We start from the raw sequence: 26,502 nt of genomic DNA, 5'->3' as shown, positions 1-26,502 counted from the left end.
GGCCAGGAACTTCAGCGTGAGGCGGGCGGCGGGGGCGCCCGAGGCCCCCCGGCAGGCGCGGCGGCGGGGTCGGGGCGCGGGGCCCGGGCGCGCGGGGCCGAGCGGGGCCGAGCCGGGCCGAGCGGGGCCGAGCGGGAGCCGAAGCCGGAGCTGTTGCCGCGGCCGCTGCTGCCGCCGCTCTGAGCCCGGGCGGCGCGAGGAGGAGAAGGCGGCGGGCGGCGGGGAGGGGGAGCGGGCGCGGCGGCCCCGCCCCGCCGGCTCCCCCCGGGGCCGGCCCTGGCCCAGCCCCGCACCCGTTCTGTGCCGGGCGCCGCCGAGAGCGCGATCCCGCCGTCCGCACCGCGCCGGGGCGGGGGGAGGGGGCGGGCGGCGACCCGGTGGCCGCGCGGCGGGACTCCCGGGGGACCCCCGCCGCACCCCTCCTGGGCTCCAGGCCCCTCCCCGAACCCGTAATGCCGACAGCTACCTGGCAGGGAGCTTGTCTCCGCGTCGGGCTCAATTAAGCCTCACGGTGGACACGCTCACCGGGGAAATGAGAGGCCTGGGGCCCACCGAGGTCAGGTCGCTGTCCAAGGTCACGCAGCTAGGATGCGTTGGAGCAGCGTTTGAGTTCAGGCGCTTCTGAGGGGACTCAGGTTGTAGGATTGAGCTGGGGTGGGCGTGGGTAGAAGAAAAGAGGTTAGTATTGGGGGCAGGGGACTGGAGAATTTGAGGCAACCACCAACCTGTCACTCCCCACCTCCGACCTCCTGAAGGAACAGGGTTCACTCCCCTCCACCCCCATCAAAAAACAAAAACCCAAGAACACACACACACACACACACACACACAGCAGAAAAACAAAGAAACAAAAACTTCCTGTGATCTCAGAGGGTAGCAGAATCCTTAAGGGCATGAAACATCGGGGGTCCCAGAGAAGACCCCTCTCCCCACCACAGTCTACATTAGGAAGGTAAAACCCTGCTGGACCTGTGGACCAGGCACTGGAAGGAACCAGAAGGAATGGGAGTGACCTATGGAGCGGAGGTGGTTGAGGAGACTTTCACTTTCTCCTTTCAAAAATGCCTATATGTATTTTTTGTTGCAAATTAACTTTGCAATTAAAAACTTAAAAAAAAAACAAAAAACTTCCTACCATCCTCCACAATTCAGGTCCAGCTCGTTTTCCACGAGGTGTTTTCTGACCAGCCTGAGTTCCCAGTGCTGGAAGGACACCGAGAAGGCTGTGGATGTTCGGCTGTTTGCAGCAAAGGGTGGAGGAGAGGGGCTGTGGCTCCTGGGAGTCACTGACCAAGGCCATACCCAGGTCAGTCCTGAGCCTAGGCCACACCCAGGCCTGTCTCCCTTCCTAGCCTGCATTCTTGACTTGAGACTGGGGCTCAAGTCACAAACTGGGGCTCTGAACCACCATGGCTACAGTATGGTCTCTGCAGAGTGCTGGTGGCAAGAAGAGACCAGAACATTTCTCAGAAGGCCACCGCCCTGGGGGACCCTCTTTGACCACTGGGATCCTGCCCAGTGGTCCCTGAGCACATGCTCCTCACACCCCACCCCTCCCTCAGCCCCAGGATGATGCCTGCCCTGCTCACCAGATCTCTCTGGGAGTCAAGGATCATGAGCTATAAAGTGGGAGCCAAGCGAGTGTAAGTTCTATATGATGAACCTCCAGAGCCCTACGCGCATGGATGTGAGTTAGTTTATACATTGGAACAGTGACCTGGAAACCCTGCCAGGCGGAACAGCTTGGGGGAGGCATCTCCCTGATGGAGAGGTGAGCCAGGCTCTCTGAAGACAGACGCAGGCAGAATGGGGACCATGAAGTCCTGCAGGTGCATGAGGCATCGGGACTCCTGGTGCGTCTACGTGTGTCCTGTGAAGACAGAAACACGTATCTAAAATCCCCAGGAGAAACTGTTACAGAAAATCCAGGGAAGCACAGGGGAGGCCAAGAGAGGGGGCTGCTGCCAAGGGCAAGGGAGCCACCGTGGCTTGGGCACCAAATGGTGCCACTTTTATGTGAGCTACCCCATGAGATTTAGGGACAATTGAATAAATGGGTCCAGAGGCTTGAGTCAAATCTTGTTAAATTGGTCTGTTTAGCCCCTAGAATGGCTTTTTAGACCTGTGATAGGAGCATGCCACTCTCCTGCTTCTAAGCTCCCTGTCCCTTATGGAATAAATTCCAAACCCCTTAAGAGGCAGTACTGCCCAGTGGCCAAGGGCATGGATTCTCTTAGAGCCAGAAAGCCTCATTCTCACCCTGCCTGCCCCTCTTACCAGTTGTACGACATAGTTTGCAAGGAGGGTAAAGTCTCAGGCCTTTCCCAATTCCTGACACCCTCTCTGCACCTGTTTTCCAAATTATAAAATGGGGGAATAACAGTAATACATGGAAAACCTCAGTAAATGCCAGGCCTTATGATGCTAGCTTCTCTTGGCTTGTAAGACTGTTGGTAATCTGGACCCTGCTCATCCTTCCAACCTCATCTCCTATTCCTCACTGTCTGGAGCAATGTCAAACTGTGCATAATTCCCCAAACACACCAGAATGACCCCCCTCTCTGCCTTTGTTCATGCTGCAGCTGCCTGGAGTGCCACTCCTCTCCTTCTTTGGCTCATCTCCATCCCCACCATCCAGCAGGGTAGCTTCTTGGTGAATGTTTGCGGACCTAGTGCCCCCAACACTGCCTGCTGCTGGAGGCAGAGCGGGGGGCTAGGACAGGGAGGTCCTGAAACCCATTTCTCCGGGACTGTGGGAGAGACTGCCCCCACCACCGATCCTAACACAGAATCCCTCCAGAGATGGCCAGAAAAGCAGATTCTCAGGGGAACTCCCCTCAGACTTGAATTGTCCCCACATTTTCCCTCTAAAGTCTCGCACCTCTAGGCTTTTTATTGCTTCACTTATATTCCATTCTTAGGGTAAGGGGATTCTGCCCTAAATGAACAAGTATCTTTATTCATTCAAAATATATGTTTTGAGACCGACTTTGTGCCAAGCATAATGCCAGGCACTGGAGAGAGCTGGAAATAAGACAAACTCAGTTTATAACCTAGTGGGGAGGCAAGCAGTAAACAAATGAATAATTAAATAAATAAGTTAATTTATAATAGTCATGAGAACCACAAAGAAAAGTTAAAAAGTAATATTATAGAAAGTTGTAGATGGTGTGTCTGTGTGTTGGGGGGGTGGATTTGGGAGATTGGCATTATTTATAAGGTTGTCAGAAAGGTCCTGCACATGAGCTGAGACCTGAATGACCCGAGAAACCAGCTATGCAGAAATCTGGGGAAAGACTGAGCCTTGGAGGTTGGATGACCAAGAGAATTGGATGGGTCATTGTAGAGGTAGAGTTTGCCATGTGGATCCTCCAGGAAGCAGGCACTTAGATGGGGTTGGATATGCAAGTGGTTGATTGGGGGCTAAGGGCTGTGCGAGCCTCAGACCCCAATGCAGATCTGACAAAGTCTTGGCCAACCCAACAGGGAGCTCCAGGGTCAAGACTGACCATTGGGGAAGTCTTGCATTGGGCAGAAATGCCCAATCCCTAATACCCTTTTTGTGCTTGGTCATTAGTTGGGAGCTGCTCCAGAAGAAGGTGGCTTCAGCTCAGAAGCTGGGGTGATGTGCACACAAAAGCCTGCACATAGATGTTTATAGGAACTTTATACATAATTGCCAAAACTTGGAAGCAACCAAGATGTCCTTCGGTAGGTGAATGGGTAAATAAACTGGTATATCCAGACAATGGAATCTTAGTCAGCAATAAGAAGAAAGGAGCTCTCAAGCCATGAAAAGACATGGAGGAAACTTAAATGCATATGACTAAGTGAAATTAGCCAGTCTCGAAAGGCCACATGCTATATGATTCCACCTCTATGACATTCTGGAGAAGTAAAAACTATAAGGACTGTAAAAAGATCCGTGGTTGCCAGGGTTATGGGGAAGGGAGGGATGAATTGGCGGAGCACAGAGGATTTTTAGGGCAGGGAGACTATTCTCCAGGATACCATAATGGTGGGTACATACCATTATACATTTATCCAAACCCATAGAATGTACAACACCAAGAGTGAAGCCCAATGTAAATGAGGGACTTGGGGCGATAATGTGTGTCATTGTAGGTTCATTCCTTGCAACAAATGCACCACTCTGGTGGGGGACATTGATAGTGGGGGAGCCTATGCATGTGTGGGGCAGGGGGTGTACGGGAAATCTTTGTATCGTCTGCTCAATATTTCTGTGAACCTAAAATGGCTCTAATGAACGAACAAACAAAAGCTGGGATGGCTCCAGAAAGCAAGGCAGCTGGAGGGTGTCTGCTAAATGCACCAGGGGCAGCCCCATGCAGATTCATGCTTAAAGGGGGAGCTGAGTGCTAAATGCACCAGGTGCGGCCCCATGAAGATTCATTCTTAAAGGGGGAGCTGAGCAGTGCCCCCTCCGTGGCTGCCACAGCCCACCCCTTGCGCTGTGAAGATCCACTTCTCCACACAGGTCAGGAAGCATCTCCTCCAAGCACCTCCCCCCCTCGCCGGGTCTCTCTTCCCGAGGAGACATTTAGCAGTGGGGGTTGGTGGGATGAACCACAGCCTCAGTCACTGCGGTTGGTCTCAGGGCCCCAAGAGGTATCCACTGTCTCCCTCCTCCACTACCCATCAAAAATTCCCCTTGCCCTCTGCTGAGAAAAGATGGGATGAATATTCTTTCCTTCCCCTAAACCAGTGAAGTCCATGGTATGATACATCTGCTCAATACATGTTTCTTGAACCGAGACGTATTTTTGTAAAGTCGGGGCGGGAGGAAGGACAATGGGTAGGGAAAACCTTCAGGCTACAACAAAGTCACGTCTAAAAGAATGGGAGAACGCTGCTGGTTTGGTACCTCGTAGTTTCTGTCTGCCACAGGCACGTTGTGGACTCAGACCTTGAACTCGGGGCTTCAGGTGACCAACTCATTTCAGTTTAGCACTGCAAGTCCTATGTCCTGGGAAACCTCTCAGTCAGGCTAGTTGGTCACCCTAACTATCTCCAAATCACACGCCCCCAGGTGCGGGTAAGTAATGGGTATCGAACAGCACGTGACTCCCCGTCTTCCTGCCATCCTCAGCCCCTGTGCTTTCCTCCACTACAGCACCTCCCACTTTACCTGTCCCTGCAAGACCGTGAGCCCCTTCGGGGCAGGGACCAGCTGAGTCCTCCTCATCTCTGTGTCTCCGGGGGCCTGCACTCCTGGCTACTCAAGCTCCCAGCGAAGGCGGACAATTCCTCTTGGGGTGTGCTTGTGAGCTAAAGAGCTTCCTTTCCCTGGGGAGTGGGGAAGCAGGGGCTGGGGGACAAAGAGAGCTGCCAGTGTCCATCCTGGACATCTCCATCCTGAGGGTCCAGTCTCCAGCCGGGGATGGACTGTCCCAGAACCAGAGCCGCCTCAGTCTCCTTGTCTATAAAGTGGGGTCATGGTACTCACCGCATAGTGAGAACGGGAAAAGAGCAGATGAGATGTGTGTAAAATCTCCGGAGGACTCAGGGGCAAGGACAATTTCCCACCATGTTGTTTTGTATGCCTAGGGCACAGCACAGTGCCTGGCACTTAGTACATGCCCCAAACATGCCATCCCTTCCTTATTTATTCCTAGCACCTATTAGGTGCCCAATGAAGGTTAATTTCCTTTTTTACTTCTTTTTTTTTTTTAAGATTTTATTTATTTATTTGGCAGAGAGAGGGAGCAAGCACAAGCAGGGGCAGTGGCAGGCTGAGGGAGAAACAGACTCCCTGCTGAGCAAGGAGCGCGATGCGATGCGGGGCTCCATCCCAGGCAGACGCTTAACCCACTGAGCCACCCAGGCGCCCTCCGTTTTTTTCTTCTTTACCTTTATTCCCCGAGTGCCTACAGTAGGCTCACTCTCCTTTCTTGGCTCCTCTCCCACCCCCTTCCCGAACAGAGTGGTGAATCATTCAGACTAAGGCTCATATATGTGTTCAATCAACGTACCCCAGCCTGGGACCTTCCAAGGGGAAGCAGGGCTCAGAAATGTTTGCCTATTAGCAGTAGGTTCCCCGGCTAGGAGCCCAACCAGAGAGGAGGGGCAGAAGCCAGGGAGGAGAGAGCTTTCCTCTCTGGGGAAGCCCAGAGATTTCCATCCAGGGTTTCTGCTTCCCTGGAAGCAGCAAAAGGAGCCAACCCACCTCTCAGGCTCAGGCAGGAAGTGAGGACATCTGTTCCCAGCTCAGGAGGGGCCGAGAACCAAGGAGGAAACGGGTGTCCTCCTTGTAGGGGACCTGGCAGTTGGCGGGAAGGTGTGTGCCTGCAGCCAGACCCAGCCCAGAAAGACCGGGATGAGTGGCCGGCTGCGTCCTCTTTTTGTGGCTGTTGGGGGCTGGGGTGCTCTCACTGTCTCACCCTCATCCCGCCAGCCCCTGGGGCTCAGTCCATTCCTCCTCCCCACACTTGTTATTCTGTTACTCACCGCAGCAACCTCAGAGCTCCACGTTAAAATCCTCCCTCTCTGAATTGGAACTCAGAGAGGTTCTGTCGTTTGCCCAGGGCCCCATGGTCAGTGCAGGTATGCGTGGGATTTGAACCTGGAAGTTTGCAGAACGTTGCACATTCTCGCGCTCTCTCCGAGTAGATCAGACCCTGACCAATGAGGAAACAGCCAAGTATATCCTGGGAGCCTCCCGCCAGCCTGGGCTCCGTCCACCTCCTTCTCCCAGGCCCTCCCCTGATCCCAGGAGTTCGTCTAAAGCCAAGAGCCGCTGTGGCCCACACCCGCCCTCTTCCAGGGGGCCCAGCACCTGTTTCTGTCGCACTGATCTGTGATTTGTGTTTCCCCCTGAGAGCCCGAGAACTTCTGGAGGTCTGGCACTGCATCTGTTTCGTATCTGGGTCACTGGCATCCAGTGTGTGCTCTGGGTGTGTCTACTTCACCCACGATGGAACCTAAGGACTGATGGCCATTTCTCCAGCTCCTCTAGGAAAGGCAGTTTTCTGATAACCCCCAGGATTCTGCAGACACTGCACCTGAAGCCAGGGAAGCCAAGTTTTAGGGCTCCAGGATCATCCTTTTCTTAATCCATAGAATGGGTATGGGCAGACCTTGCTGTCTACAGAGATGATGTAAGGCCTGTGACAGATAAGAGGTCTCCTTTTGAAGGAGGCTCAGGGACGGGCGGATACTGAAGAGTCAGAGCCGAGGCTTGTGATGGGGTTAGAGGCAAGGGGGGTACCTGGGACCTGACTGGATGACCGCTTATGTGTATCCAGCGAAGAACCAAGGGTGTCTGACAGCTACTCCTCAAATACCATGTGTTTCCTGATCTAGCTTGGGGACCCAAGGTGATCCCTAGGGGAAGTGGGGGGCAGGTTGGAGAGACTCTCCCAGAGGCTGGAAGAAGGGACCATGCAGGAGAGCAGGGTACAGTGGGTGGTCCTGCTGGCTGGACCCCGGCTCCTGCCCATTGAGCTTGCCAGCCCTCTTCTTGGCCCACCTCGGGATGGGTCGGGGCTTGGGTCTCTCTCCTCTAAAATTTGCCTGCTACCAGCATGAGCTGCAGCCACTAGCAAATTGTACCCACACACAATTTGTTTTTTCAGATACAGAAATGGAGATTCAGGGAGGGAAAGGGACCTTCCTGAGATTACACAGCAAGGAGGAAGCATTTGATGATAATGACGAGGTGGTCCTTGCTCTGTTCCTAAGTGCATGATACGAAATCATCTAAAGCCTCACAAACCCCCAATGGAACCGGCATGCTACTATCACCATCCCCATGGTATGGCTGGTGAAGCACAGAGAAGTTAAATAACTTGTTTTAAGTCACTCAGCTGCCAAGGTGAGGAGCTGGGATTCAAAGCCAGACATTCAAATTCATGACCACTAGGCTATACGGACTTTCTGGGAGGAAGCCCAATGCAGGGAAGGCTGTTCTGGCAGGCCTGAGCCCGATGGACTGGGTCGAGGGTAAAGGGTAGGGCACGAACAGCAGAGGGGAGGAAAGGCGGCCTGTTTGGAGGCTGAAGCAGTGAACAGACCCAGAGTGAGCTGTGCTCGGCAGGCTGCAGGCAGAAGTCATTTTACTCTTTCCCAGTGGCCGCCTTGTCAACCTGTTCTGTTGACCCCATCTTTCCCACTCTTGGATGAAATTTCAGGTATATCTCATAACTTTTTCAGTCACTCTGAGGTTTTACCTTATTTTTTTAGATATCAAAATCGTCTAGTTTAGTAGCAAAGTTTTAAGCTCTGTTCAAGACTTCTTCTTTCCCTCAAGTCTGCCTTAAACTCAAAGACCTGTATAATGAGGAAGGAGTCATTCTCTCATTAGGGGTACTTCTGTGGGTTCTTCAGAGACCCCCCTCCAATCACTAGGGATTTCCCACCTGCAGTTTCTACCCGGGCAAAGCCTCCCCGGGCTGGCTGGGCTTACAGCCCCCTTCAGCACCTGCCTTCCGGGTTCCAACTCAACATGAGTCCTTCTGATAGGATCTCATGCCCCCTCCCTGCTTCCCTCCGCACTCCCACCCCCACACCAATCCTCTTGGGGCAGGGTCCTGATTCAAAATGACCTCAAACCAGCCACATTCTTCAAGGTTCCCTCTGGGGCCCTGGGAAACACATTTGCATCCTGGCCCCCAAAGGCTGGAAGTGCAGGCTGTTCCCAAAGCAGCTCAGTCCTTGCCTCGAAGAAGCAAGGAAGCCTAGCCAGGCTTTCCCCTTTGTCACTTACCCTCAGAATTCCAGGGGACACGTGCTATACCCTTGGGTTTTCCGAAGCCTCCCCTCACTTGGCCTCAGGTTGGGGAGTACTGCCAACTGTCTCCAAAGAGAGCCCCCTCTCCTCTCCTCTCCCCCCCCCCAACTCAGCCATACAGCCTTGGAGGGCTGAGGGACCAGGAGCACTTCTGGCCCTGGCCCTTTGCAAATCTATGCTTTGGAACGGGGTACTTGGTACCCGTCGCCCTCAGCTCTGGGGGTCTGGACTGGAGCGGGCAGCAGGGCTGAGGGGGAAGGGAGGGATTCGAGTGGGATTTCCATTCGGGGGTCCCTCAGTCACAGATGCTGGTGACAGGCCAGAAAGGGATGAGTCAGAGACGAGGCGCAGGGTTCAGGCCCCACCAGTGGAAGGCAGTGAGTCAGGCAGCCCGTGGGGGCCAATTTGCAGTCTGGAGGCTGGTTTTGAAGATGGAGTTTGAGGGTGTCACATGGGGGTAGAGCAGAGGGGTTGAAAGCATGGACTTTGAAGTTAGGGTGTTTGGGTTTCAATTTCAGCTCCGCACACAGCTTACCAAGGGTACCACCCGGAGCAAGTGACTCAGTCTCTCCCACCAGTTTCCCTGGCTGCACCATGGGAGCATTAAGCCAGAGTGAAACTCCAGTGTGCAGCTCAAAGCCTGGCTCGTCGAGCCCTCAGCAGGGTTCCCTGCAATCCCACGAGGAAGGGAGTATTATTCTCATCTCCCATTTTACAGATGGGGAAACTGAGGCACGGGGACCTAAGCAACATGCTGGGGCAGTCTCACACAGTCAGGCAGCCCAGCTCTACCTACTGTGTCCTCACCTACCATGCCATGCAGGAGGACGTGGGCACGGTGGGAAGTATGACCGTGTGGGTTCAACTCCCACCTCTACCGCATAGGAATTCGTGAGCCACAATTTCACCTTTCTGGACCACAGTGCCCTCATTTCTATATCGTAGGTACTGAGCTCTCTGGCTTGTGAGGATTTAATTAGTTAATCCTTGTAAAGTCCACTCTGTCTGTGTTAGTTGTCTTTCTTAGAGCAATCCTGGGTTGGAAGGATAATTAGAGGAAACCCCTCTCCTCTGTTTTACAGAAGAGGACGCAGAGGCCCAGAGAGTGCTTGACGGGCCTGAGATCACACAAAGTGGCAGAGCTGGGACTAATCCACTGTTCAACTATACCGAAGCTCTTACATGGGAGGAGGGCATTCAGAATTGGTGAGCAGAGCCCTGGAGCACCTGGGCCGGAAGTCAGAAGAATGGTCAAGTCTGGACACATAGATCTGGAAGATGTCTCCTCCTACCCAAGTGGTGCTTGCACAAAAACCCTTTCGCACCCATCACCTCAGGCCTCCCAAGGAACCCTGAGAAGTAGGGACTCCCGGCTTCCACAACAGCTGAGGGGCACGAGGGCTGTAGAGAAGTGACCTGACCACCTGAACCCAGACAGGGGTCTCCTTCTGGTGACAGGGGTGTGATAGGCAGGCAGGCGGAGGAGGGATGAGTGTGGGGGAGCATGTTGGGGCTGATGAGAACAGAAAGCCTCCACCACGACACTTCGACATGGACACTGTGTCAAGGGAGCCTGAGAGAGGACGGTCACTTTAATGAGTCCCTGCGGGGGACAGTCTACAATTGCCTTTTCCAAAGTGTGTCCTGTTGCCTTGCTCACAGACGGGACTATCGGAGCCTTCACAGAGAACCCCTAGGGACCTCCAAATCCACCTGAAAAGAGTATGTTGCTCGTGCTGGGATTTCACACCATGAGATGAGGTGGGCAGAAGGCCGGCGGGGTGGGGGGTGCTGTCTTTATGCCATAGCACCAAGAACACCTGCCAGCTGCTTTGCCCCATTTCCGCCAGCTCGTCATGGCTCTGCATTGATGTTTGCCTGTGGCTCATAAAGGCTGATCGTTAGCCGCTGTCATTTAAATGGAGGCTCATGTCTTTGTCACACTCTGAGCTCAGCCTTTGGAAGAGACAGAGATGACTTTGGTCTTCTGCTCTAATGAAGGTCATATTCCATCTAGAGGGACCACGGGAGACCTGTTCCCATCCAGCTTCAACTCCAATTGGCTGTGCACCTCCTGTGTATCTACCATGTATTCACATTTTCACATTTATCTTGAGTCTCACTGTTCTACGGAGATTTCAGAAGTTTGGGGAGGAGAGAGCAAGACACCAGGGAACGAGAGATGTGTATTACCATCCAAGTATATGAGGCTTGGTTTTTCAGTTCTTCTAGCTATTCATTTTTCGTTTAATTATACATGAACTGTGATGACAAGTTTCTTGAGATGTATTGGGATTTGCTTTATATCCTGCCGCATGATGTCCATGGTAGTGTCTGGAAATCTTCAGTGTGTCACAGCTTGAAAATGATGTGTCAGGTGCAGGATTCCATACATGCTGTTTGTCATTCTGCTGTGTGTCTTTGTGGCTTTCTTCTTTGTATGTCTTGTAATTTTGGATTGCAAGCTCACGTTAACAAGGGTTTTATCTGTGAATATCCCACTGTGGCTTTTATTTGGGAATGTCCTTTCCAGAGAGGCTTGCATTTACTATTGCCACATGCTCTGTGGGTGTAAGGCATCCCACATTTGCTTTGTATGTTAATTACCAGATCTGGCAGTTCTGGGACCATGTGGGTAATGCAAATTCAAACCTCAGATTTGTGTTAGGGAAGGTCTAGAGTCATAATTTCTCAAGGGAGACTTAATTTTTGTTTTTCCAACCAGAGCCAAACATGAAACGTCTCTAATGACAGGTTTTTTGTTTTGTTTTGTTTTTTTTTTTTGGTAACCATTTGCCTTTTCACTGAAGATATGCTATATTCAGGTGTCTTGGTTTCAGATCTCTTTTGGCAAGGGCTCAAGGCCTTGTCTCCCACCCGTATATAGATGTAGACTCCAAGCTCCTTCGTTACCAAGATCAGCAAAGGCCAATACCTCCCCATACCTGTTCCTGGGTCACCCGCAGACCCACCCTGCAGGGCAAAGGATTGGCATCTGCTTATCACTCTGATTTTGGCTTCCTCTTTGTTTATGGTCCGTGGGGATTTCTTTACTATCTTGGAGGGTTGCTAGGTATTTAACAGAATGTCTGTTATACTTTAGTATCTCTAGGCATTGTGTAGCATCCCTCCAGAAGGTTCCATCCACCATGCCCAAGACCTGGATTCCACTCCTTCAGCCTCTGAGTGACCCTGGTAAGCCTCCTCCCACCTCCCCACCACTTGTCTGACTCACTGTCCCCAGCCACCTGCCCCACAACCTCACCCAGATGAAAGGCATGAGATTATTGGGTGGTGGCAGGCAGGGGCTAGATATCCCAGTGGCCTCTGGAGCAAAGCACTTAAGTCCCTAGTGATCCTTCCAGGGTGTCTGGTGACATCTCAGAGCTGAGGTGCACTTGGGGATAAAGGCTCTTCAACAAAGGGACAGATTTCCCTAGCAGTGCCTGGGTGAGCAGGAAATTGCTGCTCCAAGCCTCACGTCTATGGGTCAAAATCCCTCCTGATTCACACCCAAGGTGTCTCAAACTGCATTCACCCTCCTCCCAAGCTGACTCCCCCACCAGGCTCCCCAGCCCGCCTGTGAGTGGCACCAACACCCCCTCCTTTGCTCACCAGATACCCAGGAGGTTTTCAGAGGCTCCCTCTTGCAAGCACTGAAAGCCAGTCACAAAATCTTCAATATTCCAAACATCTCTCAACTCTGGTCACTTCCTACCATTCCCACTGCCTCTGCTGTGTCCAGGTCTCATTACTGCTCACCAGGGTTATTTCCTCCTTCAACCCTCCTGTGATGAAGAGACGCTCAGAGCGCATGGATGTCCGGAGGGTGGGGCCCCTCACCTGCTGCTTCCCTTGCAGACCCCCTGCACGGATCAGGCGTCCCTGAGCTCTCTGAGCCAGAGCCCTCTTTGAAGTGTGAACTGTCAGAAGCCAGCAGCCTGAACAAAGATGGTGCAGAATGGGCACACAGGCCTGTGATCTGGCTTGAGGGGGGCTTCCGATTTGGATGCAACCATGCTGAGCGCCCCTCTTCACTTCAGGCAGAATTTGATAGGGACAGAAAAGCCACTGCTCTTACAGCTTTTAAAAAATGATGGCGTAATTTTGCAAGCTTATCCTCCCCAACCCCTACCCTTCCCTTGTCCCAGCCCTGGGCTTCACCCCGGGGCTGACCCGGACCCCTGGCGAGGCCCAGGAAGAGAAGGTGAGGACGGGGGCTGGGTTAGGTACCACCTGGCAGATGAACCCTGTGACACCAACAGCGACCCTGGAGCGTTTCAGACAGGGCATCGTGCCCTCTGAGCTGAGTTTCGTGGTCCTGCCCGGCGCTCAAAGCAAACCCTCCAATCCTCCTTAAGAAGCAGTTATGGTCACACTCACTCAGGGGCAACTGATACAGAGCTCACTGCCTAGGAATGGCATGACTTGGAACAAGGGACAGCAGTGACTCTAAATCTCTGGACGCACCTGCTTCACAAGGGTGTTCCCAATCCCCGAGAGCGTGGGGCTTGGGGGCAAGAGCTGGAGGGCAGCCCCCTCCACCACTGAGAACTGTGCCACTTCAGGAAAATGAATGGATTAACCAAGCCCCCCCCCATGACACAGCTCTTCACTTGAGGCTTCACTGCGCCCCAGGGAGGGGGTGGAGGTGTGGAGCTGGGCAGGGGGAGAGAGGGGGATTTGGCCTGTAGTGGGTGCACTGAGCTCAGGGCTGCTTTGTCCGTCAGTATGGATTAAGGATTTTTGGGGAAGAGAACACTGAAACTGGCGAGATGACCGGGGAGGGGGAGGGCCGGAGTAGGCACCACGGAGGAGGGCCAGCCGACGGCACAGCAGGACTCACATCCCTCGCCCACCTTCCCACCCACCTGCCGGGACCAGGGGCAGACAGGGCCAGGCTCCCAATTGTCCTGCTGGCCCAGGACCAGTTGGATGAGTTGTCCCGGCATCCCAGGTCTGCTCAGTTACTCCCCCGCCTCACCGACCCCATCAGTAAGGGGGTGACAACTGGAGGAAAGAGGAATGGAGGGCCTAGCGTGTGTCAGGCGCTGGGCTGTGAGCTGTGGGTAGCGTGGGACGCTGCCGCCCCACCCTTAGGGACCTGGAAGGACAAGGCCCCAGGTAGGTGGCCAGGAGGCGCTGCAGGCTACGGGAGGCCCCTGCAGAGAACTCAAGGAGAGTGGGAGGGGCCGGCACCCCCCCCCCCCCCCCGCAGGCTGCCAGTGGAGGACTTGCAACATGATCCTGAGGGCAGTGGGCTCCCAGGGGGCTTGAGGCGGCGGCTCCAGCCCCCTGTAGCACTGCGTGGAAGAGGCAGGGGTGGAACAGGCTAGGACGGAGCCTGGCAGACCGGTCAGGACGGGGCAGGGGGGTGCACACAGGCTGGGGAGACACCGGGGATTTCATGATCAGGGGTGGGGGCGCTGTGGAAGGGGAGGATTCGGGGGGACATGTGCTCAAGGTCTGGCAAATGGGTGGCCACCGATGCACAAAGGCGTGGCTCAAGGGCAGAGCGACAGGGCCCTTGAGGAAGGCATAGGTTTGCCCAGGGCTGCGGCTTTTCAACCCATGAGGTTGCCCTACGTGGGGAGAGGGCTCCTCGTGGCTGCTCACCTATCTAATCAGAGAAGGCACCTGAGTGCCCAGAGAACAAACGTTTCTCTGCACCGGCCCGTTCTCCCAGGCCCTGTGGCGAAAAACTTGTTAGGGACCCAGCCCCCCCAAGCCCCCTCCTCTGCAGCTGCTGCCATTCCAAGTGGGGAGCGGGCAGTGGCGTCCCCCCCAAAGGCGCCCGCCTGCCTGGCAGCACCTCAGTCTTACCTCCAACTCAGCCCACTTACAGCCTGCGAGGTGGGGAGAGGGTGGGAGATGGCGAGCTTGGAAACAGGCCACAGCTGGAGGGACAGGCCACCCCCCTCCTCACTGCAGCAGGCGAGGCCTGGCCCGATGCTTGGAGGGACCACATGCACAGCCCGAAGAAATGAGACTGACACATCCCCACCCTAGGGGCCAGACCTTAGCTTCGGAATGTGACAATTTATTTGGGGGGCAAAAGAGGCTTTTCACTCCCCCTTCCTGGCATTGATACAACACTGAAGAGCAGCAGAACTAAACGTACAAGACGAGAGTAATCGGCACAAACCCCCCTCCCCCGGCCCAGAAACAATCGAATCCAGAACAACAGAACCAAAACCCACACCCGCAACCTCTGGGAGGGGGCAGGTAGCCTGGGGGACTCACCCCCACGCTCGGGTGGCAGCTCCATTCCTGGTCTCCTGCCAACCCAACTCAGTCCCTCTGTCACCCCACTGGAGGCAAAGTTTAGCCAGCTGGGAGCTGGATGGTTGAACCACAGACAAAGGCAACAACACTTCATTTTTAAAATGAGAAAAGAGAAATAAGAGACAGCGCCCCTCCCCAAATATAGAGCTATATACGTATATTTTATATATATAGAATTCATTCGTGCACAATTCATTAAATGAGCTTTTCAAAAATTAAAAAAATTATAAGATACATTTCTTTAGGCCTTTGTGTTTTTAAATTAAAACAAACAAAAAGTGTCCATCTGCACTCCGCCCAACAGCGGGGGCAGGCCCCAGAACTCTTGGTTCCTTCTACCCTGGCCTCTTGCAAGGAGTCTGGTTAGACCATCAGCCCTGTTTGCCTAGCTGAAGCTCTGCATACAGTAGGCACTCACTCACTGCCGGAGTGGGTTATCGACTCCTTCAAGGCGAGGCAGGGGGACCCCACAGGCCTGGGGTGTGGGGTCCTCAGTCCCCACTCAGCCTGTCCCCCTATTTCGGCATGTTGGTGACTGTCAGCAAGATGGAGTCAGGCTAAGGAGACCCTCTCCTGGAGTGTTAGCCCCTAAACTCCTTTCTGAATCTGAGAGGAGATGCAGACTGAGAAAAACGAAAACCTTTAAACACTTTCCTTTTCTTTTTAAAAGTGATTCCTTAAACCATACAAGCCCCCGAGAGGCTGCCTTGGGCTAGTGCATGGGAGCCCGAAAGCGGAACTGACCGTGTGGGGCTCCACTGTCCGGCGTGGGCCAAGTGCAAAAACAAAACAAAAACAAAAAACAAAAAGACCAAAAAACCCAACCCAACCCAACCAAGCAATAAAACCCCAGAAGGTAGGAATGGTGGTGCGTCCACTTGGGCCCCATGAAGGCTAAAAGGGCTGGTCATGGCCCAGCACCCCCAACCTATGTTTCCTCCTCTGGGCTGACCCCTCACCCAGGACTGCCTGGCAAAGGCAGGGGGGGGGCGCCTGCTGGCTCTGCAGTGGCTTCAGCATCCGCCCCCTCCGCCCCCTTTGAAGGGGCTTTTCCCAAAATGCCAGAGCAGCTGGGCTCTTCACCCCAGCGAAGCAGCTTTGCCTCCCAGAGCCCCAGTTTCCTGGTCTTTTCAATGGGGTGATCCCTCCTACTCTGCCCACCTCCCACTGAGGTTGGACCTCAATCATCACTTCTTTCCAGAGTGGGGAAGGATGGCATTCATTTTGCCCCAGACCCCTTTGCAGGGCAAGAAGAGCGGGGGCTGTGGGAGGCTAAAGGTCCCAGTGCCAGCGACCTCTACCAGCACTGAATCCTCAGCAGCTGTCTGGACACCAGCAGTGCTTTATGAAGAGGTCTTGAGCCCAATACACCCATTTCACAGAAGGGCACACTGAGGGTCAGAGAGGGGAATGAGACAGGGAGGTGTCCCAACTTCCCATCTCAAACTGGTGACACCAGACCTCACCTGCTTCCTATGACACGTGGGTGGGGAAGGGGTGGCATTAAGGGGGGAGGACCGATGCCCCAACTGATATTGAATATGGGAGATTGGGCTTTGGGGGTATTTCACATACAAAAATAAAGCAAACCAGAATGCAACTTCTGCTTGGTAATTAGGCAAACGGAAAAGCAGCAAGGGGAGAGGGAGGGCCCAGAGGAGGCTGATTCGTGCAAGAGTGTGTGGGGGGATTATGGGTCCCCGCTCAGAGCCACCCTGGGAGAGAGGTAAGGAGAGCTCCACCTGCTCTTGACCCTGTGCCCACCTGGGCCTCCCAGGGGAGGTGCCCACCTCTAAGCAGTGTGCATGTGTGCCTCCGCGTGTGCTGAGATGGGATGGGGCCGCACGGCTGAGGGTCGGGGCAGCAACCCACCCGTGGAAAGAGAAAGGGTAGGCATTCTCTTCTCCGCATGGGCACTCCCAATCTCTTAGGGTCACTACCTAAGATTCTCCCAGAATCTACAGCTCCTGTCTTTCTGAAGCCTGTATCCCCTACCTGGACAGGGAAGCTCAGGGGTGTCACGGTCTTTGGGGTGGTGGGGAGGGAGGGACCAGATGACCCAACAAGCTGGCAAATGAGTGGAAGAGAGCGAGAAACCCAACTGTATCTACTCACCAGCTTTCCTGGACAAAGTCACCAAGGATGCAACAGTGGGACTCCCACTCACCCCCCCCACCATCCCCCCAAATCTCAGCTCCCTTCACCTGGCCCCTGCAGCTCTGGCGAGTTCCCTTGGGACCAGCGGTCATCCTTCCCTTTGAAGGAGGCTAGGTGTGGGGGCTGGGCCCAGGACAGGAGGGAGGCCGCCCATCCCCGTTCCTAACATCACCACCTCACCTGTGCAATCACTGCGGTACTAGTTTTTCTTTAAATATTTCTTTCTCTCCCCCCCACTCCCACCCCGACCCCGTAGGAATCCCACAATATTTTTTTCTATTTCTTTTTTTTTCCTCTTTTTTTGTTTTTTGTTTTTTTGCAAAACTAATTCTTTCACTTTCCTGTCATAAAATCACCTCTGAAAACACAACTTCTTTACAAAAAAAGTCACGAATGACACGGACTCTCAGGAAAACACATTTCTATGGTCTCTGAAAAACACCTGTAACTGGCCCCCAGGCGGTCACTCACCTGGGGTGAGGGGTCAGGGGGGAAATCCCCTCTAAGGACAGAGGAGAAATACCAGCCCTTATTTGGGGGGTAAGCCAATTGGCACTTGGACGGCCACAGAGCCAACACAAAGGGCAGAGTGGGGAGGGGTCTAGGAGTGCCAGCCCCCCAAACCCTGTGAGGGCCCTTGTTCTACATCCGGGGGTGCGGAGGGGGCAGGGGCCACCCTGGCAGGGAGATCTGGAAGAGCGAGTCCTCCCGTACTTCCGACAAAGGCATCTGCTACCTAACGGGATTCTCTTTCTGCTTCCCCCTACCTTCCGCCATCCTGCTTCCGAGTTGAGACACTTCTCACTGCACACGCCCGGAAGCTCCCTGGAGCCCCGCTCAGGGCCACGCCACCCAGGCCAGACTGAAACCCGGGGCTGGCCGGCCGGGCGGCCCCCACAGCGCCCCAGTCCCGCATACCCTCCCTCTCCTGGAGAACACAAGCCCCCTCTTTGGTCACCCCCTTTGGCCTGCCCGCCCTCCCAGGGGGCCTGGCCTGAAGCAGGGGCCCTGGTCTCTGCCACCGGCATGGACACCCTAGCTCCCTGGGAAAGCTGCCCTGGGCTCCGGAGCCTCCGGCTGCTTCGAGCAGGCTGCGCGGTGAGAAGCCTCAGCGGTCAGAAGCGAAGGTAGGGGGCCGGGGAGAGGCTGGAGGCCCCCCCCCACCCCCCCCACCGGGAGTGGTTTCCAGGCTTCCTCCTTCCCCCAGACGCGGGGGAGGAAGGAAGGGCAAGGCCGGAGCGGGGCCTCCCGTCTCCACCTCGGTTCCCGCCAGGCCGTGTCCGCAGCAAAGGCCTGGCTGGTTGAGCGGGCCGCCCGGGACAGGGCGGCGTGGGGGCGTGCACCCCAGCACAGCTGGGCTGGGGGGATCGGCCTGGGGGCTCCACAGCAAACTCCTCGGACCCGCGCCAGGTCCGGGCAAGGAAAGGTCGGGCCTCGGACAAACCCCATCCTGAGGAACCCTCAACAGAGCCGCCTGGAAAGCCCGGGCCCCGTGCACATCCGGGTACGCGCACAAACACGCCGTGGGGCGGCAGGTGCGCACGCCAGCTGGAAGTTTCCACAGCAGGTTCTTGTAGCACCTTTGGTCGAGAACTGAAGGGCCCTACCGGTCCCTCCCACCTCTGAGATGGGGTTGAGGAGGGAGCCGGGGCGAGGTGGAGCCTAAGGGGACCTGCTTGGGTCGGGTGCTAAAGTTCGTGGGAAGAGCCAGGCCTCTGGCCCTCTGGCCCCGCTCCTGCCACCCTCCCTGACGTGGAGGGAGGGGCTGAGGCCGGCCTCACCTCCACCTCTGACTGGGCTTTGCCATCCCTGGCCCTCCTGCCCAGGCATCCGGTTTGGGGAGGAAAGGGACAGCGTGCCCGCTGGGAGGGGGTCTCCTAAGGGGCCCCACAGCTGCCGGGTTAGCACCGAGAAATCAGATGCTGTGTGCGAGAGCTGGAAGCAAGCTGGGGAGAGACAGAGTGGGATGCGGAGGAGGCAGCTGAACCCCAGGTTCGGGGGCTCCGGGGGAGCCACCCAGCAGGCCCCACCATACACGGGCAGGGAGGGTGCCAAGGGGCAAGAGGGAGGACTTCCAAGTGCCCTCGCCCCACCCCAGCCCTAACCCGTTCCAGGACTGCTGCTCCCACTGGGCTTCGGGGGGCTCCAACTGCCCAGCCCCATCCCGGGGGGCAACACCGAGCCATCTGAAACAAGCAAAGCACAGGCAGAGGTGTCTGAGGGCAGGGGTGGGCGCGGGAGCAAACGTAGGACTTTGGGCAGGAGGGCCCCCCCCAAGCCCCCCTCCTTGGTGGAGCCCCCTCACTTGCTCACCCCACTGCTGCCACCACCCCCAGCGGCACCTGCTACCCCAGTAGCCACCTTCTCGAAATCCTCAGGGTTGCAGAATTCCTTGATAGTGACTGTCAGAAGGTTGCTGGTGACGTCGGTGACCACCACGTTGGAGCAGGGTGACATCTCAGGGCGCCAGTCCCCAGCTTCAGGCTCGGAGGCGGCACTGGCAGGCTCGGGGGCCGTGGGCAGCACCGGGCCCGCGGCAGCAGGGACATCGGGAGGCACCCGCTTGCTGGCAGCCGCGGCCTCAGGAGGGATGGACAGGTCAAGCACTTCGGGCTCACGCCAGTCGGGAGCAGCTGGGCTCAGGGTCTCAGGGAGCAGCTTGGGGGGCGCGTCGTCAGGGTCGGAGGAGGACTGTGGTGCTGGTGAAGGACAGCCGGAGGAGCTGGAGCTGCGGGCGTCGTAGGGGGCAGCGGGGGCGGCCAGGAGCAGCCCAGGGCCCGGGGAGGCCGCAGCATCGGCCTTGCCCGCTGGCTGGGGAGGCAGAGGGCCGGGCGGGGGCTTATTGTACAGCGCGAAGGTGCCGAACTTCATGTGGCGGATCTGGGTGCGCAGGATGCTCTCGCTGAACTTCTTGCTCTTGCCGATGACGCGGTTCCTCGAGGGGACTTTGGGGCGAGCGAGGGCTCCAGCCCCCTGCCCGGTGCCGCCTCCGCCCGTGCCCTTGTCGATCACCTTCAGGTTGAGGATGATGCGGTTTCGCTTGGGCTCCCGAGGCTTTACCTTGCGATTGATGATGCGCACCGTCTCGGAGAAAGGTGAGATGGGGGGGCGCAGGCCAGGGCTGCCACCCTGGGGGTCGGGGCGGGGCAGGGGGCGGCGGGACATGCGGTGGCAGCGGCGGATGTCCTTCTTGAGCCGGTGCACGGCCGCGCTGGAGTGCAGCTTGGGCGAAGAGGCGCTGGCGCTCGGCTTGACAGAGAAGTGCACATCGCTGATGCGGAGGGCCTCAGCCTGGGCCCGCGCCTGAGGGGCGGAGGGAGGCGGTGAGCGGAGGCTCAGCTTCCTGCTGACCTCCTCCGGATGTCCCTGCGCCACCCACCCACAAGTCCCGTCTCATTAAACCATCCTGAGAGCATCTTGGAAAATCTGCTGTGCTCCCAACCCCGTCTTAGAGCTAAAAGGAAATGGGTTCAGACAGGTGAAGCGAAGCGCCCAAGCAGGACTCTAAGACCCACCATTTTTGATAGCCATGGGCCCCTGGGACAGATGGTGGCTACCCTGGCTGACACAGAGAATGAGTGACCTCAGCAATGAGGACACTGCATGGAAGGAATGACCCTTTGCTCAGAAGCCCCTGACCAACTCTGCTCTGTGAAGGATCCCAGCCTAGCTTGGCACTCCTCCACGGACCAATTCTTGGTGACAGAAGGAAGAGGGAGGCCCCTCCCTGCTCCACCCCACACCCCAGCGCCACTGACCTACTTGCAGAGTCCCAAAGGCTCTGCGCTCTCTGCTTTTGAACAGGCTGCACCTCCAGCTTGGATTCGCCTCCCTGGCTGATCAGCACCTCTGGGACAACCCCTTGGCCCTCTCAGCCCCTCCTGTATGCTCCGGGCCCCCTCCACTTCCCCTCTTGGGTCTGATTCATGTCTGCCCAGGATCTGGCTCAAGGCCTGGGGCTGAGCAAATCAGTGCCAACAGATTCCAAAGCCAACACCTAAAGCCTAGGTTGGAATCCACCCCAGTGAGACAAGGGTCTGGTGGGGATGGACCAACTTCATATCCATGCTGGGATGGCCTGGGTGGGGGGAGGGTAGCATAGTTGAGCAGGCCTGTGGGCAGCCAGGGAACCTGTCCCAGGCTCCTGGGCTCAGCTGCACTCCCAGGTGGACATCAGTAAAGCCCCCCCACGTTCAGAGCAGGGGACTCACAAGGCCACATAAACCGTCCTCCATGGCTAGTCCTTCCTTCACTAACAAAGTACTAGAGTCACAAGCCAATTGCCTGGAGCTACGACTCCAAACACACACAGCCTCTCCCCCAGGGGCTGCCTGCCCTGGGAAGGGACGGGCAGTGAGGATGTTGGGTGATTCAATGTAATAAAGGACGGATGGGGCCTAGCGGAGCACAGCTTAGGGGCACAGGCCTATCTTGGAGGATGAAGCCTTAGTAGGAGGGAGCCTTGGTCCTTTCTGAGCCAACGATGTTTGAGGCAGCTACAGAGGCTCTGGTGGCCTGCCGCAGGGACACCGCTAAGACCAACAGGGGAGGCAGAGAGCCATGCGGTGGTCAAGGGACTAAAAGCAATGGCTGATATGTCATCTACACACATCCTCGCTCCTGGTGGAGGAGACTCGCTAGGCGATGTCTGCCTCAATCCGGGTGAGAGACAGTGGTGGCCAAGGGGGAGGGCACACTCCTACGGTCAGTTGGTGAGCTCCCCGAGAATGGGATCTGTGGTCTGGGGTCTCTCCACACCCCCCCCAGCACTAGATGCTTAACCAGTCCCTGTGAGGTGGCCTGTGTGCCCCTCAGACAAAACTAGATTATATCTGACCACAATCCCCTGAAGCGGTGTCGGTGGACTTATTTGCTGAATCAGGGAGGTCTTTAGAAGGTGGTGGAAACACACTTTTAACGCTAAGTGGCCCCCCGGCCCCTCTGGGGGGGGTCTCCTGGGGCTGCTTGGCCAACAATCCCTTTGAGCGCTAGGTGGCAGCAACCCCGCGTGCCCCATGCCAGGGCTGCCCACTCCTCCTGGGCACGGGCCAGTGGAGCCAGGGCCCGGTTCCCTCACATCCCTTCTCAGACAAAGGCAGGAGACAGCCAAGCTTCCTTGGCATGGCAAGCAGGGCCTCTGGCAGGTTCATCCCCAAGGGAGCTTGGGGGAATCTCCACTCTTTCTGATCCCCCCCCCAGGGGGTTAGTGTTCATGCCATCAGCATGTCGCCTGCGCTCCCAGAGCTCTGTTGTCATGGCTCTGCCCAAGTCCAGGGGTGATGGACCCTGAGGAGTGACAAAAGTGGGTAAACCTCAGACCTGGGACAAAACTTTGGCTCGGTGCGCCATATATACCGTCAGATAACACATGCTACCTGCTCAGCCCAGTGTCTGGTACACAGCAAGTACTCGAGACAGACTAGATTTCTCTCTCCATGGGGGTGAGGGACAGGGGCTGGTGAGCAATAATCTTTTACTAATGTACAGTTTCCAAACTTTTTATGAGAAACATTTCTTACTTTATATCTTCTAAAATATATATATATATATATATATATTTTTTTTTTTTTTTTTCGTTTTTAAAGACTGGTGTGCCCTTCCTCCTCTCCCCTCTGCAGGCTGGGAATTCTGTGAAGGTGGGACCCGGGTCTGCCTGTGAATTAAAAAGGCCAACCACAGCCAATGTGTTTACTGCACTCTGACGGGGTGAGAGGCACAGCTCTGAGGGGTTGGCGTGCACCACAGATGACAGCACAGAAGATTAAACACCTGGATTCTACAGCTTTGTGACCACAGGCCCGTTCCACAACCTCCCTGGCCTCCATTTTTCTAGGTGTAAAATGGGGCTAAATCACAACCTACCTCATGGGCTCCTATTTCCCAACAGTTCCAGGCAGCAAGTAAGCGCTGAGTATAATTGGTTTACTATATACACTGCCTCTCAGTGACTCAGAGCCATGGGCTCAGACCAAGCTGGTCTCCACCACCCCTGGCGAACATCCACATCACTCTCGTAAGGCTCAGGTCCTCCCAGCTGCCTCTCCACCCCCTGCCCCACCACCTCTGCGGCCTTCATCGTTTCCTGGGTGTGTCCACCTTGTCCCCTCAACCGGATGTATGTACTCTCTGAGGGACAGGGTGAAGAGAAGGAGCCGGAATGAAGCCGGGAAACTGGGTGGTGGGACCTCACGTGAAGTCATCTCCCCTCTCTGGGCCTTGATTTTTTTCATCTGGGTAAAGGAAATAATACTCCTTCATAGGGTTGTCGAGAGGATTAAAGGAGATAATCCATGTGAGGGTTCAGCACTGTGTTAGGCCCAGAGCCAGCTCAGAAGCTAGAGCCATCAAGGAAAAAAAAAAAAAAAAAAAAAAAAAGGCATTTCGTGAATCCAAGCTCCCGGTCATTACTCAATTGACCGCTAGAGGGTGCTCCAGCTGCGCTGAGGGGCTGTCACACAGCCCACCCGCCCTCCAGCTGCCCCGCCCCATCCCTCCTCCTAAGAAGCATCAAGGGTTAAGGGTGCTCCTCCATGGATCCCCTAACGTATGGCGGTTGGGAACAGGAGTCACGGAAATATGTAATTCTAGAAACCAACAGTTCTTTCACGTCGGCTTTAAGTTCAAACCCTTACCCACGCAGAGACCTTTTGGGGTGGGGGTGGGGCTGGAGAGGCCCACCCCACCCTCACGGGGCTTTGAGCCTTTTGCAAAAACTGGAGATGCTGAGGCTGTGCATTCTGCACAGTCTCTTCCCTGTCCTTCCCGTGCCAATTGCCACCAAGTCACAGGCTGCCAGGGTGGGAAGGGGCCCCAAGGCAACTTTAGCACTATTGGGCCAACGGTGGTGTCCCACGGAGGCCCGCCTGCAGTCTTGCCTGTCTCCTAGGGTCATCTCACCTTCCCTCTCCGACTGTGTTCTTTCTCACTAAGAAAAATTAACCCACCAAAACCTCTAAGATGGCTTCCTCTGGGGCTAGGTCTCTCTTGCCAAGGCTAATGTGCTATGCTTCCACTCCCCCACACCCCATTCTCATTAGAACCTCCAGAAACAGCCAGGGGTAGGGGGAAGCCAGTGGCCCGGCCCAGGTGATAAACTCAAAGTGAAGTGATCTAAGGTCAAATTCAAGTTGCATTCCCCAGTGAGGAGGGGAGGCATGCAGAACAAATCCTAAGAGAGAGAAGGAAGCTGGGGGTGGGGAGGCAGGTGGCCCCCAAATGCTTCTCCTGTTCCCAGCCCTGAGGGAAACCACATTTACTTTCCCCATGGATTCTAATTCCAGGCAGAGCCCTACCAGCTCAAGGCTGGGGGAGATGAGGGTTTCGCTTCATCCGATGTGCAGAAGTAACCTCCCTGCCACCCCCTCAGGTGGACAGCCCCCACCTGCCTCATCCACCCCCATGCTGGAGCCCAGGTGGCCTGCCCAGACCCTGGTTTTGTCAGCGAGGATTATCCTCCTCCCTCCCTCACTCCCCACTCCCAGGCCCCTCTTGCTGAAGCTGGAGCTGGCCAGGGCCGGCTGCCAGGGGCTCGGTCGGGGGCTCACAACCACCCCCTGCCCAGCTGGGGCCCCTCTGGAAAGGTCCGCCTGCCTGGGCAGCCGAGGATCTGTCCCTCCCTTGCAGGCCCCGTGCTGCGCCAAGGCTAGGGGCCCGAGAGGGGGCTGCTGGGGCTGGGCCAGGTTACCTTCAGGAGGAAAGTTTTGGGTTTGGGTCCCCTCTTCTTGGGCCCATACAGCTCACGCTCCCTCTCCCTGCGGCCGAGAAACGCCAAAGGTTAAAAAGAGCCCCTTCCAGGGCCCCACTCCGCGCTGCCCTCCCCGGCTCTCCCGCTTCCCCCGCTTCCCTGCGCGGCGCCCCAGCCGAGCCTTGGCCCCGCCGCCCCTGCCAGCTCCCCAAACTCACTTCTGCTCGAAGGCTGCAATGAGCCGCGAGTCCAGGATGTTCTCCTCGGGCTCCCAAGTGCTGTACCTGCCGAGTCACACATGCACAAAATAAAAATGAAAACCTAATAGGCAGAGGCACATGCGAGGCACCAAACGTGCACACTCCCCCCCCACCACCACCAAGGGAAAAAAAGGCCCCGGTGTCCGCTCCTTCCCCTCCCCCATCGCCCCTGGACCCCACCGGCACTTACTTGATGGCCCACCCCTTCCATTTCACCAGGTACTCGATGCGTCCCTGAAAGGCAGAGAAGAGAAAAAAGGGGGGAGTGGGGGTGGGGAGGATGCGGGGACGCGAGGAGGCGGCGGCGCGGGGGGGGACGAGAGAGCCCGTGTTAGCGGGACCGCTTCGCCCTGATGGGCCGCGGACCCGGACACCGGCTGCGGGGCAAGACGTCCCGCCTCGGGAGGCGGCTCACCTTTCGGATCCGCCGTTTGATGATGGATTCGGCCGCGAAGACCCGCTCGCCCACTGCAGACAGCTCCATCTTGCTCAGCGGCACCCACAGCCCATAATACTCCCTGCTCCCGCGGCCGGTGCTGCACCGCTCGCGCACGCGCCGCAGCGCACAGGCCCCGGCGGGCGGGCGCGCGGCGGGGCGCGCGCTCGTGTTCCAGCTGCGGGCCGTCACGTGACCCCTCCCGGCAGGCGCGCCGTTGCCAGGACCACCCCCTCCCCCGGGGCGGTTGCTAGGGAAAGTGAGCGCTCGCGGGGCGGGGGCGCGCGCTGGCTCTTAAAGGGGCCTCGCCTGGCGGCGGGAGTCCGGGCCCGGAACCGGGTGGTTGCTTGGCTTGCGGGAAGCCTGGTCGGGCGCAGTGCAGTCTAACACTTTCTTACTGCCTTCTCCATCTTCCCGGCCCCCGATAGCTGACAACCTCTCCCTCCTTTTAACACCTCCCCCTTGCAAGTCTCCCTAGGCCCCAGCAGGGGAAAGACGATGGAGTCTCTGCAGCTGCTGCGCATCCTCCCAGCAGAAGTTTGCAAACAGTTAAATATGATACAGCAGAAATGCATTTGCTGTTGCCTTGCCAGGCCCTGCGGGAATTTCTTTAAAAACATTGCCCTCCCCCTCCCCAATCCATTATTTATGTATTCGTGGGAGTGTGGTTTTGTAACTAGTTCAGATGAATTAAAACAAAAACTCCACCGCAGGAAGAGGGCTGGGGGCGGTGTATTGGGTTGGAGGAAGGCCGGGAGGATCCTGTGCATCTGTTCTTCGGCGGGCTGGGGTCTTGGGCGGCACCTGCCTTCACCCTGGAGGCGGGTTGAAGATCGCAGCCAGGACTATGTGGCGGCGAGGGGAGGGACAGAGAGGCTGTGGGATGAGATGGGTTCCTGGCACCCCAGATTAGGCCCGAGTGGGTCATCCT

At 56.4% G+C, this 26,502-nt stretch overlaps 1 protein-coding gene across 1 annotated transcript; it reads right to left on the bottom strand.

Moving 5' to 3' along the window:
• Positions 1-16,320: 16,320 nt before the first annotated feature.
• Positions 16,321-25,722, bottom strand: CBX6 (chromobox 6). Its single transcript, XM_025881672.2, has 5 exons — positions 25,551-25,722; positions 25,326-25,369; positions 25,094-25,159; positions 24,876-24,942; positions 16,321-20,494 (listed from the first exon to the last, which is right to left on the bottom strand). The coding sequence occupies exons 1-5, from the start codon at positions 25,617-25,619 to the stop codon at positions 19,493-19,495; spliced, it is 1,248 nt and encodes a 415-aa protein (XP_025737457.1). The 5' UTR covers positions 25,620-25,722; the 3' UTR covers positions 16,321-19,492.
• Between the last annotated feature and the right edge of the window lie 780 nt (positions 25,723-26,502).

This window comes from Callorhinus ursinus, unplaced genomic scaffold (assembly GCF_003265705.2).
Source record: "Callorhinus ursinus isolate GAN/ISIS: 27379988/994484 unplaced genomic scaffold, GSC_fseal_2.0 scaffold48, whole genome shotgun sequence".
Taxonomy (NCBI): Eukaryota; Metazoa; Chordata; class Mammalia; order Carnivora; family Otariidae; genus Callorhinus; species Callorhinus ursinus.
This window is presented reverse-complemented; position numbering and strand designations above follow the sequence as displayed.

Coding starts and splice junctions, on each gene's coding strand:
- CBX6 (XM_025881672.2), bottom strand. CDS start 25,619: ATGGAGCTGTCTGCAGTGGGCGAGCGGGTCTTCGCGGCCGAATCCATC. Junction 25,160..25,325: donor TGGAAGGGGTGGGCCATCAA/GTAAGTGCCGGT, acceptor GTGACTCGGCAG/GTACAGCACTTGGGAGCCCG. Junction 24,943..25,093: donor ATTGCAGCCTTCGAGCAGAA/GTGAGTTTGGGG, acceptor TCTCGGCCGCAG/GGAGAGGGAGCGTGAGCTGT.